An 18,962-nucleotide genomic window follows, 5' to 3' on the forward strand; every position below is an offset into this window, starting at 1 on the left:
GTGATTTTCTTAACTCCATCAGAGACATATATACACATAGAAGGAGCTACTAAATTAAAATTAGACGAATTAAATTCCTCAACGTCTGAGCCGGGTAAAAATTTAACAATCAAAACATCAGTGTGCATTCTGAGTTTGAATTTTATGGCGAGCACCTTCAAATTGACAGGATAAAAAAAAAACTATGAATACAGAAGATAAGTAGACACTGTTGACCAATAGATAATGTATTAGTAACCCTGAAACATATTATATATTGATAATGATTAGAAGAGAGATATAGGGAAAAACCCGGAACGTGTTTCTTTTCAATCCGGAATTGAACTCCGTTTACACAACTTCCGTCAATAAAACGAATAAAACAAAATATTTTTAGAATGTGGAAAACGATGTCTCCAACTCCAAGATATATTCATCCATATTTGAGCAATATTAGGCAGGTCAGGGCTCAACACTAAAATTAACCTTCCAATTAACTTGTCCCTTAAGAAATATGTCAACGAAATATCATTTGTTAGAAGGGAAAAACCACTAAACACGCTTCCTTCCAATCGTTCTTCTTTAAATTATACCTTTCGGGATTCTAAAGAAGAGAAAATTTTATAGTAAGCATATATTTGTAGGACTCTAAAGTGCGAGGAGGATGCTAAAACGCGATGGTCACGCTAAAGTGCGATGGTCTACGCTAAAGACAGTAAAGTGTGATGGTCTGTCCTATTAAATGGAACACGTTAAAGTCTGATGCCTCAATATGCTAAAGTGCGTTTTCCCTATAACAATTGAAATCAACAAAAATGATATAGTGGATTGTTCATTGCCATAAAAGTGACACTGTGTAGGAAACACTTTGAAAATCATATTTTCCAGTAGTTCGGGAAAACAGATTAATCATGTTAATAAAGTAATGTAAACTAATTTTTGCTTGTTGAACGTACAGTGGCAAATATCACATGCATATACAGGACGATCATACGCATGGCCATTTGATCATTTATATTGAAATTATTTTAGTATTTATACTATTTATGTTAAGGTTGCAAATGTAATTTTAACTAAAAAGGAAAAAGAGATTCTGGAGATGGCTCACTTGGACGTTGAGGAATTTAATTTGTCTAATTTTAATTTAGTAGCTCCTTTTATGTTCCTGGCTTGAGACAGGTTCATAAAGTATATACTAGCTACTGCAATGTAACCATTACACTCTTTTTTTATACGACCGCTAAAAATTTTGAGGTTGTATATTGGTATCAAGTTGTCGTCGTCCAAAGACATTTGGTTTCCAGACAATAACTTTAGTATTAGTAAATAGAAATCTATGAAATTTAAACATACATGTAAGGTTGATAACCGCAAAAAGTAGTTTGGGATTGATTTTCGGGGTTATGGTCCCAACAGTTTAGGAATTAGGGCCAAAAAGTGGCCCAAATAAGCATTTTTCTAGTTTCAATAACTTGTGGAACAGTGTATGGATCTCTCTGAAATTATACCACAAGTTTCCATACCACAAAGGGATGGTTAGGATTGGCTTTGGGGGGTTATGGCTCAAACCGTTTAGGAATTAGGGGCAAAAAAGTGAGAAAAAACAAGGGTGTCCTGGTTAATGGACAATTAAGTACAAATTTCAGTTTATGGGAGGTAATTCTACAACTTTGAATTACCTCCCTTACACTGCTTTTAAATTATGTATAAACAAATTTTGTATTGTCTTTAGGTGATTAGCTGTCAATTAATTTTAGAAGTTACTATTTTAATAATTTTAAAAATGCTGATTAAGGGAAATTAATTTTAGCTATGATTATGTATGCCATTTTCTATTTTAAGACTTTTATGATGTATTAAAATGGGTTATTATGGTTGCAAACTCTATTGGAAACTTGAATTGAAATTATGACTATGACTGAGGGAAAGAATTTTTTTTTGGAAAAAGGGGGGGGGGGGAGGTTAAAAAAAAATGGGGGGGGGGGGGGGGGGTAAAAAAAATTGGTGGTGGGGGGTGGGGGTGGGACAATTTTTTGTCCTCAAGATTTCAGAAATCAAAAAGAAAATCCTTTCGCAACAGCATACTGTATTGCGCAAAGCAAAAAATTGAATATAAATTCAAATCATGTAACCAATTGTAAGTTCTTTGACTACAGTTATTCTGTGTCAAATATTGAATTTCAATCCAAATTCAGACCTGTATCAAGCGCGAATATTGTGTCCATTTTTGCCCCAACTGTTCACGGTTGGACCTCTGCGGTTGTATCCAGCTGCACTTGGCGAAGCAATTTATTAACAACTGTCGTACTTTAAATAAAAACATGAAACAAATATCCACCCAAGATCAAATGTTGTTGATAAATGCAATTGATAACTGTATGGCCTTTAACGTGGAGCCTTGGCCCACGCTACATAGCAAGCTATATAGGGCCACACAATGGCCAGTGTAAAACAAATCAAAAGAGAAAGACAACGGATTGATTAATAAACATACCGAAAAACTAATAGGAACACAGCAACAAACGAAAACCATTGCCTGAACACCATACTCATTACATCATCGCACTTATACTATCGCACTTTAGCGTGTTATACCATCGCCCTTTAGCGTGTCATACCATCGCACTTTAACGTGTCACATAATCGCACTAAAAAAGACCATCACACTTTATTGTATGCCATCGCACTTGAGTGTTACCATCGCACTTTAGAGTCCTACATATGTACACAATAAAAATCAAACATGCACTCTGATGAGCTCTTTAACATACTATCACATGAAAATCTATTAGCTTCATGCAAATATAAATAGATAAAAGGGCAAATCTGGCTCTATTCACTGTTAGTCTATTGACTAGATCTTATTTTGGTTTGTTGGATCCCATACTGTTTTCCCACTGTAAGCCTTACCACTGATGCATATGCTGCTGACATTACAGGTTTTTTGTGCAGTCTTTAAAGAATAGATTTATCCTAACATCTTATTTCTTTTATCAACAATATTGGCTGTCTTTTACTTTTGGGATCACTTTGGGTTATGGTTCATTTATGGTTTATATGTTAGGTTAAGGGAATGTTTTATATTAAGGTAAGGTATAAGGTTGAGTATAGTTTATATATTTCTATATGGGTTGGGATGTCACTAGATTTGGGTTAGGGCTAGTGTTAGGGTTGAGGATAGTTAATTTAGTATACGTGTATATATACAGCTTAGCCACAGGCCCAGCAACCCAATCATCTCTACAGGCCAACAGAATCTAACTAAAATTTTCCAAAAGTTGAGCTTCGGGCTTGTAGATTTGAATGTTGATCGTGAAGACTGTACATAGATTTATATGCATGATATGGATTGGGACCCTAATGTGAAAGAAGGTCACAGTATTACTAAAGATAACTCCAATTCAAAATATGTAATCATGATAATTTAGTTAAATATAATTCAATATTTAAATTTTAATATAAAATTAAGGAGATGTGGTATGAAATGCCAATGAGACAACCAAAGTTCAAATGAAGTGCCTGTAAGCATTTATAATAGGCAATTGTTAGGTCTTCAATAATGAGAAAAACCCATACTGTAAAATCAGCTATAAAAGGCACGAACATGAAAAAATGAAACCATTTAATTGAGAAGACTACAAATGACAGCCTAATTTACAAATTTTTTTTTTATGAAAAACAGATATGACAGACATGAACCAACGACAACTATTGAATTACAGGCTCCTGACTTGGGACAGGCACATACAGAATGTGGCGGTGTTAAAAATGTTTGCGGGCACCCTACCCTCCCCTTAACGTATAACAGTGGTGTTACAACAATATATGAACAAACTATAAAAATCAGTTGAAAAGGCTTAACTCATCAGATGGATACAGAGCAGAAAAAAGTAACAAAAACACAAACCGGATGTGGCAGGGTATTTATGCATCCTAAGTTCACATTGCAAAATGAAAGCAATCACAATCACTTTAATTTTGGTAATGGATTTCATATAATTGAAGCATACTCCTCAGAAAATACCAGTTATGGAATATATCAGCCAAATTCCGAAAATCTGTATTTCAAGCTCACAAAGCAGGATTTAGCTATAAAATCTCCCTTTGGACGGTTTTTCAAATGAAATTTAAGTTTCTGCATTTATACTTGAAAGTTCTGACTAAAATTTTACAGGAATAATAAAGAAACATAGTTAATATTTCTGTGTACATGTACTAAGTTCTAACTTTTATCTTGAGTTTGAGGGTGGAATACCGGTATATTTTCATAGTAATGTATAAAATGTTTGCTTAATTATAACAAGCAGTGCTTCTCAATTTTTCTGCAAAGCTTAAGATTGCATTTTCAAATAATAAGAGAGAAACTGAAAATTGATTTAAAAAAACTGCAAAAGAGGATCATTTTTAGCCCAATTAAGGCTGTAATATTTTATGAAGCTGTATATAGACTGATACTCTATTAAGCAAGTGAATAGCTTGCACTGCTCACTGATGCTAACCAAATATTTATTTAGAGGAATTGTTTTTATTTCATGGGTTGAAAATATTTTTTAGGCTTGGAGGGACAAGTAGAACATGTAGTATTATTGCTTATTTTTCACATGTCTAAGTTACAATTCATGATGGGATACTTAAGTTATCATCCAAAAACAATGTGACTAACCAAGGACTGTATACATCATTATTGACATGTACTCAGGGAGTATACAAAGTCAGGTATCAAGAAGCCTAAATTGTTACCAATGATTTCTCAAAAGTCTCAATATACAAAAAAAACTTTTAGGCATATACTTCAAAAAATTGGCAGGGGTTCATCTTACTCTTCCTAATGCACCAGGTCTGGAAGCACATGCCCAGTAAAAATATTCAAGAAAAATTTAAGATATATTCAGGAGATTTCATCATGTTCATGTAGAAACTAAAATTTTGAAGAATTTCATAATGTGCACAGGTCGTCTGTAAAACACTACCTTATCAGATAGAGTAATCTACTTTGCAAGAATCACACATGTCTCAAAAACTGAGAACTTTTACCAAAATTACAGACATTTTTCATCATAAAAAATGGGAGAAGATACCAGGAGGGTAGTAAAATTTCTCAGATTTCATGGTTTGCAATATTAATACAATTATGACTTATGTCATTATTCATTGAGTTAAATATGATTAACGATCATATTTTTCAGAGTTAAATCATAAACCATAAGTTGAAGACCGACATAAGTCCACAAAACATGACACAAAAAAAACACCCAAAAGATTGTCAAACACATATCCACCAAAAAAAAAAACCAGAAGTGAACCAAATAACACATGTACTTTGTATTTCACAAAAATTAAAAATACACCTTTTCCCACAAAAATGCATGGGTAAAAACTAAGAAATGTAATAAGAAAAAAAAATGAGGTATTGCTTAGAAAAATAATCTTGAGGCATAAATAAGATATATGTAGAAAAGCAAATGGAATAATTTCAACCCAAGAATAAATTTCCAAACTCATTCAAACAAAACAAACATTTCCCTACTGTTATCATGGTTATATGTAGCTAATATTGCACTTTTTTGCTTCTACATTTATTATCTAATTGTTGTTAGTTAAAATGTAACATGACTAAATGGAAATAAAGATGTTTTGCATCTGCTCAATATTAAATTACTTTCTGCCAATTCTGTTGGTGAAGGCCTTTGGCTGACTGATGAGCTTAAAACTGCATTTTATGGTCAGTGGTGATTGCCTAAAATACCTGCAATTTTTGGTCAAAATAAGTTATACATTTAAAATTTTATAGGGATCAAACTCATAAAACCAGTGCTCGCTTGTCAGTTCTTCAAAGGATATTACTTTTGAATAGATAAACTTATAATGAAGTCTTTAAAAAATACAAGCCTGAACATTTATTTCTCAAATATCAATGCTTATTCCTAAAACTAAATTATCATTCAGAAACTGCTAATTAGCTGATTCAGCATCGACAGCAAGAAGAGTTGAATTGTGAAAGTTAATATTTTTGAAATTGACCATGACTTGTATTGTCTAGTAATGCATGCACATTATGTGAATATGTCCCATATTTTATGCAGGAGCCTAAAAATAGTATTACAGACACAAAATTAATTTTTAATGATATTGTCAAATATTTATATACATGTATCTCCTCATTACAGAGTTAAGAGAGAATTAAACGAGATGGATTGGTAGATAGAATTATCCTGAACATGTATGTTCCCTCAACTTGCCAGAATGGGACCAGTCCAATGTTGTATATCAAGTTGTTATCAGCTTGCATACTATTCTTACAATATGTAACAGCTGGAAACATTCCTATTCAACAAGAGGAAGTGCTTTGTTCACATCAGTCACCACCGGAAGATGAAGTGATTCGTCATGTCCGCTTAGACACAGATCACAACGGTCATATACAGAAAAGGAGTGTTTTTGAAAACCTTAGGATTCACCTTCACTATGACTATACTGTCAGCCTGTTGTCCTATAACCAACAACAACTTGTGAAGAGTTTGGTGAATGAAGCAGTTCAATACTGGGAGAAAACATTGAAAGTCCGTAGAGGAGTTCTAGCTGTACGATTGAACAGACAATGTACATCACCATTAAGTGTGACATATGATCGAGGACATAGGTTCTGTGATGGTGGTTGTGCAGCAGTTACTAAGTGTGGGGATATCTTAATTCCAGAAACTCATCTTGAAAAGTAATACATTTAATTGCACTTAGAGTTGAAATAATATAGCATGTTAATCAAGAGTTAAAAGGCCTTGCTTGCAAACTTTGTTTGGTTGTTTGCTCAGACTTTGTAATTAAGATTGACACCTAAATTCAATGGTTAGGGGGAGTAACAGTCTGTTTACTATATAAAAAGATTTGATTGTACAATGGATAGTATATTGTTTTCAGTCAGGCACTTAAAGGGTATACAGAAAAAAGAATAGTTCGCTAAATGTGAACCAATTTTGAAAACTAATTGATAATAATACAATTTTTACAGTAAAGCAAGATTTGATGGTTTTATTGTTTTTATTTGATATGATAATGAAAAGTTTTCTGCACACAGTTGCTTTATTCTTAATATTGGAAGATGAAACATGATCATTTATCATCATCAGAGACATAACATATAATTATATGTCTCTGTCACCATGTTTAATATAAATACTTTTAGTTTTTATATTATCAATACAATTTACATGAAAAGATAAAAGAGATATTACTGCATGAGCATTAATTTTTTTGTTATACGACCACAAAAAACTTTTTGGGATCGTATAATGGTATGATGTTGTCGTCGTCGTCTTCGGAAGACACATTGGTTTCCGGACAATAACTTTAGTTTAAGTGAATGGATCTCTATGAAATTTTTTAAGAAGGTTTAATACCACAAAAGGAAGGTTGGGATTGATTTTGGGGTTGATGGTCTCAACCGTTTAGGAATTAGGGGCCCAAAACAAGCATTTTTCTAGTTTCAGGATAATAACTTGTGTATAATTATAAGTATTTCGATTGCTCTGAAATTGTACCACAATGTTTAATACCACAAGTAGAAGGTTGGGATTCATTTTAAGGGTTATGGGGCCAACAGTTTAGGAATTAAGGGCCAAAAAGGGGCCAAAAACAAGCATTTTTCTAGTTTCCAGACAATAACTTGTGTGTAAGTGTATGGATCTCTCTGACCTTGTACCACAAGGTTCCATATAACAAAGGGAAAGCTGTGATTGAGTTTGGGGTTAATTGCCCCAAACATGTAGGAATTAGGGGCCAAAAAAGGTCCAAAAACAAGCATTTTTCTAGTTTCCAGACAATAACTTGTGTTTAAGTGTATGGATCTCTCTGAAATTGTACTTCAATGTTCCATACTACGAAAGGAAAGGCTGGGATTGAGTTTTGGGGTTATTGCTCCAAGGGGGGGTTTCAAAAAATTGGGGGGGGGGAATTTTTTTCCAATTTTTTTAGGGGATTCATATTTTTTTTTCAAAATTTTTCAAAATTCGAATTTTTGAAAAGTTTCAAGAAGAAATCATCAATCGACAGTATTGCGCAATATATTTGTAAGATCTTTGACCACATTTATTTTGTGTCAGAAACCTATATTATGTCAAAAATTTGATCACAATCCAAATTCAGACAGTATCAAGCTTGAATATTGTGTCCAAATTTGCCAAAACTGTTCAGGGTTCGACCTCTGCGGTCGTATCAGGCTGTGCTCAGCGAAGCATTTTATTTAAGTTGTGTGTTGTTTTTTTTTTAGTTATTTTTGCTTTTTTTGTAGAATCATAAAAAATAAATTTGAATTGTTCACTGTTTCCCCTTCATCTTTCTACCCATAAAAATGCTACATGCCCCCACCCCCAAAAAAGTATAAACTGCTGTCGGCAAATAATTTTTAAAGTTTTGACTGGTTGCGGATTTCTCGCTTCTTTTTGGATCGTAATGATCAATGATGATGAAATAATATAGATTTCATTTCTCGCCAAAATATTTAAAGAACTAGATCATCATAAAAATTGAAATGGGAATTGGGAACCATTAATTTTCTAGATGGAAACTTGTATATCAAATAATTAATAATGTGGCAGGAATATGGTTTCATTTCTTATTACATAATAGTCAAATTTTAATGCACTAAGCAAATAAGAGAATGAGTTTTAAAAACTGTGTTACTATTTTTATTTTAAATAAAAGTTAGTTAATATACAATTATTGTAATTATTGTAATTGTTGAAGAGTGCCTTTATAATATTGATGGTCATATTCCCTTTATAACGACTACTGCATTGACCCTTAGAGCATTGCGAGCCACTGATTTCTCAAACAGTTTGCAACAAAGTGATCTGAAGTTATTTTTTTCTTGTAGAATATATACAGTAGTTTAAAGTGCAAAATTTCACGTAATTAGCAGAGACATATATGTATTATATGTCTCTGAAATAAGTAACAAGAAATAAATTTCATGTCAACATTATAGTTTGAATTAAAATATGACAATAAAACTGCTCATGCTTTACGTTTTTAATCCATTTCAAAATTGGTTAACTTTACCTTTCCTGTACCCCCTTTAGCCCATGCTTCTTTTTATCTTTCAAGTTGCTAACTGGAAAGTATTTTGATATTCATTGACCAATCAAACCTTTGTATATAGTAAACAGACTGTTACTCCGCCTACCCATTGAATTTAGGTGTCAATCTTAATTACAATGTCTGAGCAAACAACCAAACAGTTTGCAAGCAAGGCATTTAAACTCTTGATTAACATGCTATATTAAGAGTATATAAGTCAAGTTTAAACAAATACTTGTTTGGGTTCGAACAGTTTCCAAATGTGAAAAAAAAAAATTCTGTTGCATTATACTCACGATTGAATCCATTAGAAATCTTCATGAAACAAGTCAAATACATAAAAAACAATTATTTGGGCTGTGAACATTTGGCAAAAATCTTTGAAAAAAAGGATTAGGGGATCCGTTTATGTGGGAAATCTTAGAAAAAAAGGATTTGGGGTACATGTATTTACATATGGGAATAATGGTAAGTAATTCTGGGACATAATCATTATGTTAAAGAACAAAACTTATACATCATGTATTCATCTCATTTAAAAAAAAAATTGACAACATTGCTTTATTTGTAATATACAATGTACATGTATTATAAGCTAGTAATGAAATGCCATGTGCAGTAACATGTAACCATGTATATATGTTGTACATTGTAAAATTCATAAAGTTTTGAATTAAACTTCTTAGGCAAAATATTAGATTATGGCTTCTCTTGGTATGACAAGTGTTATCTTTATGAAAGAAGTATTTTCATCATCCCTTTTTGTAAATAAAGATGTAAAATTGCAATGATGTAGTAAAAGATCCATTGAATCTCAGAGTAATCTCATTTACATCTTTTTCTCTATAACTACATCTTTTACATAGCCTGTCTGAATAAAACAAGTTACAATTAAATGGTGGTAATTATTTAAAAAAAAAAAGTAAATCTGATTTCACTCTAATCAGTCATAAAGAGGCCATTGTTATTTCTATTTGATGAATTTTCAAACTTCTTCTACTCTGAAGATACTTTTAAATCTTTCCAAACTTCTTCTACTCTGAAGATACTTTTAAATCTTTTCAAACTTCTTCTACTCTGAAGATACTTTTAAATCTTTCCAAACTTCTTCTTCTCTGAAGATACTTTTAAATCTTTTCAAACTTCTTCTACTCTGAAGATACTTTTAAATCTTTTCAAACTTCTTCTACTCTGAAGATACTTCTTCTTCTACTCTGAAGATACTTTTAAATCTTTTCTAACTTCTTCTACTCTGAAGATACTTTTAAATCTTTTCAAACTTCTTCTACTCTGAAGATACTTTTAAATCTTTCCAAACTTCTTCTACTCTGAAGATACTTTTAAATCTTTTCAAACTTCTTCTACTCTGAAGATACTTTTAAATCTTTTCAAACTTCTTCTACTCTGAAGATACTTTTAAATCTTTTCAAACTTCTTCTACTCTGAAGATACTTTTAAATCTTTTCAAACTTCTTCTACTCTGAAGATACTTTTAAATCTTTCCAAAATTCTTCTACTCTGAAGATACTTTTAAATCTTTTTAAACTTCTTCTACTCTGAAGATACTTTTAAATCTTTCCAAACTTCTTCTTCTCTGAAGATACTTTTAAATCTTTTCAAACTTCTTCTACTCTGAAGATACTTTTAAATTTATTAAAACTTCTTCTACTCTGAAGATACTTTTAAATCTTTTCAAACTTCTTCTACTCTGAAGATACTTTTAAATCTTTTCAAACTTCTTCTACTCTGAAGATACTTTTAAATCTTTTCAAGCTTCTTCTGCTCTGAAGATACTTTTAAATCTTTCCAAACTTTACAGTATTGATGATTGGGAGACCCTCTTCAATGTCTTTGATATTTATTGGTGCATGAGGATTAATTTGGTCACATGCATGGCAATAATTATGCCACACAGTACAAAAGACCACATCAACCACCTACAATGTACAGCTGTCTCTTTTTGGGAAAAGATAGCTGTCAAGGTATCTTATGACTTAAACCGTAGGCCAGACATTTCTTAATAATATTTATTGATTACCCCTTGATATATTCTCTCACTTTTCATGAACCATTTTAATCTTTTTAAGATGTTACTATTTTGATGGGACAAAGTTCAAAAGTAGTATGGATTCAGGACAAGGTGTACAAGACACAGATTTTCTTCTGTATGTAGCAGCTGTATCTACATCACGTTGTTCCACTGGAAGAACTATTGCCTACGCTGCCCATTGTCAACAGGAACATCTACTTGACAGACCAATAGCAGGTTATTTTACTATCTGTCCAGAAACAATATCAACCAGATCACAGGATCATCTCCAGCTATTATCAACTATCAAACATGAAATATTACATGCACTAGGATTTACAGGTAAGTCAACATATATGTATTATAATTCATTGTGCATGTTTGTAAATAGGTGTTCAAATTATTAGCAGTCACTACTATGCCATCTCTTTCTCAAAGATTTTTTTGCTGGACCTAAGTAGATCAAAATCAATTTAGAAATTACATTTGAGCTACACAAGCAGATTATCTTTTTATACCCACAAGTTTTAATGAGCAAACATATTAACCATATTCCGCACATATCTGTCATGTACCTACTTTTCTATAAGTTAGTATTTCTATCTACCTACAAAGAAAGTCCATTTAACAGTATGCTGTGGTGTTTAATTTGTTGATGATGAATTTTTGTTCTACCGCTACAATTGTCTTGAAGAACAACATATTTATTGTAGATTTTGGTCAGAATGTTATTGTTTAGTGACATGTTTTAGCACTATTTATGTTCATTCTTCAGAGAGACATAGTAGAGTCACCATGGAACATCTGATATTTCACCATTATATTATTCCAAAATGTATATATTGTTCATGTTTTACAACACAGTTTTTAATCCTTCTTAGTTACAAAATCTATCCCATTAATCCATTTTTTTTTTCAATTCTTCCAACAGGTTTTATTTCTTGACCAAAAATATTTAGATCCTCTTGATGTGTAGATTCTTGGAATATATACATGAAATATAAAATTTCTTGAGTAATGCTTATGGACCATATTTCATATTTGCTTGGTTTTGACTGAGACAGCTTCTTGAATAATTTATTGGTGATTGTGGCTTTTGCCCTCAATATATTGAGTCAAATTCTTATTAAGATGATGAAATATGAAACTGCTCTGAAAATTTAACATAATGTTATGATCTAAGAGGTCCTACAGATTTTTTATCATCAACATAAGAACCTGTCAGCATAAAAGGGGGAAATCTAGGATCCTTCACAAAAGAAAATTTCCAAACACCTGAATCATATATTACCTTCATTTAGACTTCCAGCTAAAAAAAACATTGGAAGTTTTGAAGAAAGTGCAATAACCAGTTAACAAACATTTGTTGTTTTGCTTTGTTTTAGCTGGACTTTTTGCATTCTACAGAGATGATAGTGGAAAGCCATACACTCCAAGGTTTACGTCGTCTAATTTACCACCATTTAATTCTGTTCTTGGTCTTTACCAATGGAGTCAAAAGATTGTAAGAAAAGTTGAAAGAAAGGATTGGAAAGTAGCTAGTGGTTATGTTTCACATGCAGTTAATCTGATTGTTACACCAAGAGTTGTTGATGAAGTGAGGAAGCATTTTAACTGTCCAACTTTAGAAGGGGCAGAACTTGAAAATCAGGGGTTGATAGGAACTTATCTTACTCACTGGGAGAAAAGAATATTTGAAAATGAAGCTATGACTGGAACATATACACAAAATCCAGTAATATCACGTATTACTTTGGCATTGATGGAAGATACAGGCTGGTATAGGGCAAATTACTTTGGAGAGCAGCATTTAGATTGGGGTAAAGGGTTAGGTTGTGACTTTGTAAAGAAGAGTTGTTTAGACTGGATACACACCCAGCGAGCAAGGCATGGGGACATTCATCCATTCTGTGATACGGTTCGTCAAGGTGTTTTAAAGACAGAATGCACAAGAAACCGCAATGCTGTTGCATTTTGCAATTTACAAGAATTTAACGTAGCTTTACCTGCAGACTATCGATATTTTAGTTCTCTACCTGGTATTAGTTCATATGATGTCAGCCGTTATGGAGGATCAGTTTCATTAGCAGATTATTGCCCTTACCTACAGGAATTTACATGGAAAGATGGTGACAGAACTGTGCGAGATTCTCGATGTGCTATGAAGGAAAATAATCCTCACCCATCTTTAAATTTTTATGGTGAATATTTTGGCCAAGGATCTCAATGTTTCAACCATGCTAATTCATGGATTATACAACACTGTAATTTCTTACATCCAGTCTCTCATTCAGGAAGTGGTTGTTACAGTTATGATTGTGACAAACAGCAGGGACTTATTATCTATGCCAACGATCGTTCATATCAATGTCTTAAAGCAGGACAAAAAATTCACATAAGTTATATTGCATATCAATATCTTCATGATGGTGACATCATTTGCCCATCGTGTACAGAGCTGTGTGATATGGCAGGGTTTGTTTGCCCACCAGAACGAGGACCATATAAGGTAATTGGTGATGCATTTTTAAGGGTACCCTGTGGTGCAGCTAAAATTCATGCATTTATTATAAATTATTTTATGTTTATTGTAGTTGTGTTTTTTAATCTACACATGTGCCAAAGCTAGCATTTATTGTATTTTTTTATTATTTTTTAATCTCACTTTGCTACAGTATATTTATTTTTTTTACAATTTATGTTGTTAAATGTGATTTTTTAAATGGCTTATGAAAAGCTTTTGCTTTTCAAATAGTTAAAACTTTATAAAAAAAAAGGAGATATTATATGATTGCCATTGAGACAACTATCTACCAGAGTTCAGATGATGTGGATTATAGATGGCTTTTATCACCTTTACACTATTGACTCAGTGACTCTTTATATTTATGTATTAATGCTTCAAAAAAGAACAATTTTAAAATCACATATCAGGCAAGAAATTATAAGACTGGCAAAATTTTCATTTGTTATTCTGATTGGTTATTTTGTACAAGCTATTACACAATCATTGCCATGTGCCTACATCATGTACATTGTATTTGTATATATGTTTGAATGGCCTTTTATCATCTTCAAATTTGCCTTTAAAATTAACTAAAATTGATGAAATAATTGTATTTAATTATTGGTATTTTATGCCTTTGCATAAGTTTGACACATTGAATTTCTTTTTTCAGTAAAGGCATTTCCATTAATTTTAGTAATGAAAACAATTGATATAATCACTGTCAGAATAGCCAGAAATGATCCTCTATCATGTCTATAAAAATTGCTACTTAATTTCCAGTTAGTTGAAGAATAGGGCACTCCCACCATAGCTTGAAAATTTTCTTAATTTTGATCAATTTTAACTGAAAGATCCTTTTACTTATTCTGCCAAATTTAAGGATATCGTATTGTTCTCAGATCTTTAAAAGTATAAGGATATATAGATCCAGATGAGCAATTTTATAGGTCTCATCTGGTTGATGTTGTTATGCATAGATCCAGATTACCAATTTAGGTTTTTAAAAGCCATTAGTTTCACTTTTTACCGGTATGTTATAATGTGAGCTAAATTTCTTATTCTATTGTAATTTTAATTGATTTCTTTTTATGTAAGCAGACTAAAATAACACCCTTTTGAATTGTTTAAAATTTTGTCATGCAAGGCATTTTAAAGCTTATTATGGATTTGGTCATTGTTGAATGCTGTTCTGTGACATATAGTTGGTTTGCATCCTCATCAATTTTTCTCTGGTGGATATTTGTCTCATAGGCAATTAACTACATGTCATTATGTTTATATAACATTTATCATTCAAAATGATTTCTATTACTACTTATGAATTGTTGTTGTGACCATTTAATTTTAGCCTTGTATGCTTTTTAAAGGCTTGTTGTTATTTGTATGGTTTTATGAGGAATTTAATGTTTGAGGTAAAGAAGTCACAAATGAAATATATAATTTTAACCAATGAGAAACATTGTATTATACATGTATGTATATTACTTAAATGAAATATAAAAAAATGTATGACATGTTACAAAAAAATATGTTTACTTATCATATACTTAGAGTAAATAACTTATAATTTTTACAGTATGATAATAACATTAAATTTATGTGAATTCCATATTTTTTCCGAAATGGTGCTTATCGGGCTGATATGAAAAATTTATCAACTGCTTCCGGTTATTATCGCATGCCTCTCCGTAACGTTATCACATGGCATTTCAACGTCACTCAGCAAATTCCAGAAAATACACCTCAGTGAAAAAATAACAAAGTAGGATAGAAAAAAAACAAATATTAGGAAACAGGAAAATATAATTTGAGTAATGCAAAACAAATGATACAAAAAATGCCTTTTTTCAAAGATTAAAAAATAATTCTTGTATGTATTCTTTCTACTGAAGTATATGATAAAAAGATTAGAACTTCTACTTGAGAACAACTTATAAGGATCAATATATATAGAATAATACATGGCAAAATCCATATCGCATGCTGTATCACCACGAGAAACCAATATCAGTCCCGAGGGCCAAAGGTCCCGAGGGCTGATATTGGTCGAGTGGTGATACAGCATGCGATACGGATTTTGTCATGTATTATTCTGTTTATCATATATTTAAATAGAATCAGATTAATGTGATATACGTTTTTTTTTAAATCGTCCGAAAATATAACAAACAAAAGAACATAAGGATTTTCCTGTATTTTTCCAGCTGACTTCCTTATTTGCTTAATATCCACATCGTAATGTCCCCTACAACCTTATTACATGCTCAATATAGAGCTATGAAACTGGCAAATAATATACTTTAAGACCATGTATTTAAAAGCATTCACTAACAATAGTGTCAACTGTTCCCTCCTGTAGAATACAACCCACCTTCCCAATATTTGTTGTTAAGTTTAATCATTATACTACAATCTGAACTCATTTGTATACATAAATATGGACAACAATGTTACCAAGTATCATCTATTCAAAGATTATTAACAGACAAACAGGGGATTCCTATATACACAGTCATTGGACAAAAGTGAGTTCCCACTAAAAAACTTATTGTATCTATTTTATAAAAATCGCTTATAAAGTTACTGGGTAATATTTTTTTGGAAAAAATATTGATTTTAGTTGAAATGATATGACATTTCTTGAGTGGGAACTCACTTTTTTCCTATGCCAGGAAATACAGCAACTAGACGTCATAGGTCAAACGTTATGCATTTGATTTATGACGTCACGCCAGGTATGCGATACGGATTTAGCTATGCAATACGTGGTATGCGATACAGGGTATGCAATACCGGGTATGTGATACAGGGTAGGTGATACAGACTGGAAAAAAGAACCTTTATTAGATATACAAAATTGCTGTATTTTGTACTAAATATATGATAAATAGAGAATGTCATATGGCTTTTTCAATATCACATCCGTATCAACCTGAGACACCAATATAATCCCAAGAGCTCTGCTCGAGGGATTATATTGGTTGAGGGTTGATACAGTGTGTGATATTGAAAAAGCCATATCATATACACTTTATTATATACATATACCTCACGTAGATGTTTTTATGTGACATGACGTCATACAGATAAGGAGGTTTGAAATGGCGTCATACAGATTATAGGTTTGATATGACGTCATACAGATTAGGGGTTTGATAAAGCCTTTGACACAGTGACTGCAATCGATGACGTGACGTCATACAGATTAAAGGTGTGATAAAGCCTTTGCAACCGTGCTGATATCGATATCATCACGGGTGGCTGATACAGCACGCTTGCCTATGATTGTATTACACATACAATTTATCTGTATTTACTACTAAGTGTATAATAAACTAATATATTAAACTGTTATTTTTCTCCATTATTGAAGGATATGATAAAAAGATCATAACATTTCATTTTTTCTTATCAGATGTATTATCAGCCCTTGGTGAATATCAGCCCTTGAGCCTTCGGCGCTTTGGCTGATATTGAACCTTGGGCTGATAATACATCTGATATGAAAAATACCATGTAATAATCTGATATTATAACTTATCTTACCTTCTATAGATTTATAGGGATATGATTGGTTAATCGACTACACGTGGTGACCATAAAATTGAGAATGGAAATGGGGAATGTGTCAAAGAGACAACAACCCGACCACAGAACAGACAACAGCAGAAGGCCACCAACAGGTCTTCAATGCAGGGAGAAATTCCCGCACCCGGAGGCGTCCTTCAGCTGGCCCCTAAACAAATATATATACTAGTTCAGTGATATATATTTCATATAGGGTGTCCTAAAAAATACATGGTTAGTTACCATATACAGTTAGCAACCATATGGGGTTAGTAAGGGGTTACTTCCCTTTTAAACAAAAATGACATCTGTAAGGTTTTAAACAGACGAAGAAACTGGTAATAAACGATTGAAATACATTCATAAAACAAATGGAAAGCTAACGCGTTGTTATTGTTGGCATTTGTTTTTTGTATAGACAAATGGAAGTAGGTTCTTAAACATGTTAAAATTAAGTATTGAAGTCTTTTAAATCACTTTGATAGGCCGCTAGTCTTAATACCACATGGGAAGATAGTCGGTAAGATAAATTCATTACACGGTGTGCTAGTGACCTAACTTCGCTCTCACCCCATATGGAATTTACTGACCCCATATAAATCGTATTAGGTCACTAACACACCATGTAACTAATAATATATACATTAAATGTGCTATTACATTTTTGTATTTCATATCAGATTTAAATTCAACTCTTTCATTGGTATAAATATGCTCTCATGTGTCATTCTTTATTCTACAATAAGAAATCCATCAGGGATTATCATGGTAATGCCTACTTACATTGTATCTTTTTAGAGTTACATCCCTTTTTGTCTAATATTTTTTTGATAAATAAAATATTACTTATGAAGAGGGCAATATCATGATAAATATTATAGACTGCCTTTGGGACAGTAGTATTAAATGAAGCATGGATTATGCCCTTGCCTGCTGCTACACATTATCAATGTTTCTGTCAATATAACAATCACATGGGCAGTCAATACATCATGATAATTCCCTCTTCAAAAGTAAGTATAATGTTATTATTGTAAAGCAGTATACTGTAAATTTAGAAATTTTGGTTGCATTTATTATTGGGATTTTTGAAGAATGGACAAAAATTTGAAATTAATTATATGTTTGATTTCAGATAATTGCTAGTTTTTATTGTTTGCGAAATCTATATCCTGCCGCAATTTTCACAACAAAAAAAAAACATCGCAGAAATATCTAAATTTTTAGTAGTAGTTCCTATAGAATGTAACCAAAGTTAGCAAGCAGTATTCCCTGTTATTGCACTAATGAAATATTCTTGAAAGTCTTAATACATGTAATACTAGATAAACTTGATGTTTTTTACATTTTAAAAAATTTGCATTAGATTAAAAGGGTTTCATATTACACAAATTTCAGTGAATATTATCCCTGTTAGAATGTTACCGGTAATGACAATTGTTTAAACCCATGAAATTTTATAACAACCTGTAAAACACTACCTCCTTTCAGATTTTAATATTTTCAGATTTTTTATTCTAGTGGATTTGGGGTCTAATGCTCCAAATTCGAGGGTTGGGTAGATTATGATTTCATGGCACAACTGTTTATCAAAAATCTTTTAATAGTTCATTGGTCAATATTAAGTTTTCCTCAGAACCCTTTGACCAATCTGAATTCAGTTTGAATATAATCATCCTTAAGGTGCCTTATGTAAAAATATAAAGTATATTCCCTTTAACCAAACAATGTGAATGATGATACTGTAAATAGGATATATAGGTGAAGCATCAGTGAGTTTGGTCATTTTTTTTCTGCAGTTATTTG

General features: G+C 32.0%; 1 protein-coding gene across 1 annotated transcript; it reads left to right on the plus strand.

The window, feature by feature from the left end:
* Positions 1-352: 352 nt before the first annotated feature.
* On the plus strand, positions 353-14,981 carry LOC127704868 (leishmanolysin-like peptidase). Its single transcript, XM_052209097.1, has 4 exons — positions 353-440; positions 6,147-6,691; positions 11,139-11,422; positions 12,466-14,981. Exons 2-4 carry the CDS (start codon positions 6,198-6,200, stop codon positions 13,707-13,709), a joined length of 2,022 nt encoding a protein of 673 aa, XP_052065057.1. The 5' UTR covers positions 353-440; positions 6,147-6,197; the 3' UTR covers positions 13,710-14,981.
* The last annotated feature ends 3,981 nt before the right edge of the window (positions 14,982-18,962 follow it).

Source organism: Mytilus californianus, unplaced genomic scaffold, assembly GCF_021869535.1.
Source record: "Mytilus californianus isolate M0D057914Y unplaced genomic scaffold, xbMytCali1.0.p SCAF_6, whole genome shotgun sequence".
Lineage (NCBI taxonomy): Eukaryota > Metazoa > Mollusca > Bivalvia > Mytilida > Mytilidae > Mytilus > Mytilus californianus.

Coding starts and splice junctions, on each gene's coding strand:
- LOC127704868 (XM_052209097.1), top strand. CDS start 6,198: ATGTATGTTCCCTCAACTTGCCAGAATGGGACCAGTCCAATGTTGTAT. Junction 6,692..11,138: donor CCAGAAACTCATCTTGAAAA/GTAATACATTTA, acceptor AATCTTTTTAAG/ATGTTACTATTTTGATGGGA. Junction 11,423..12,465: donor ACATGCACTAGGATTTACAG/GTAAGTCAACAT, acceptor GCTTTGTTTTAG/CTGGACTTTTTGCATTCTAC.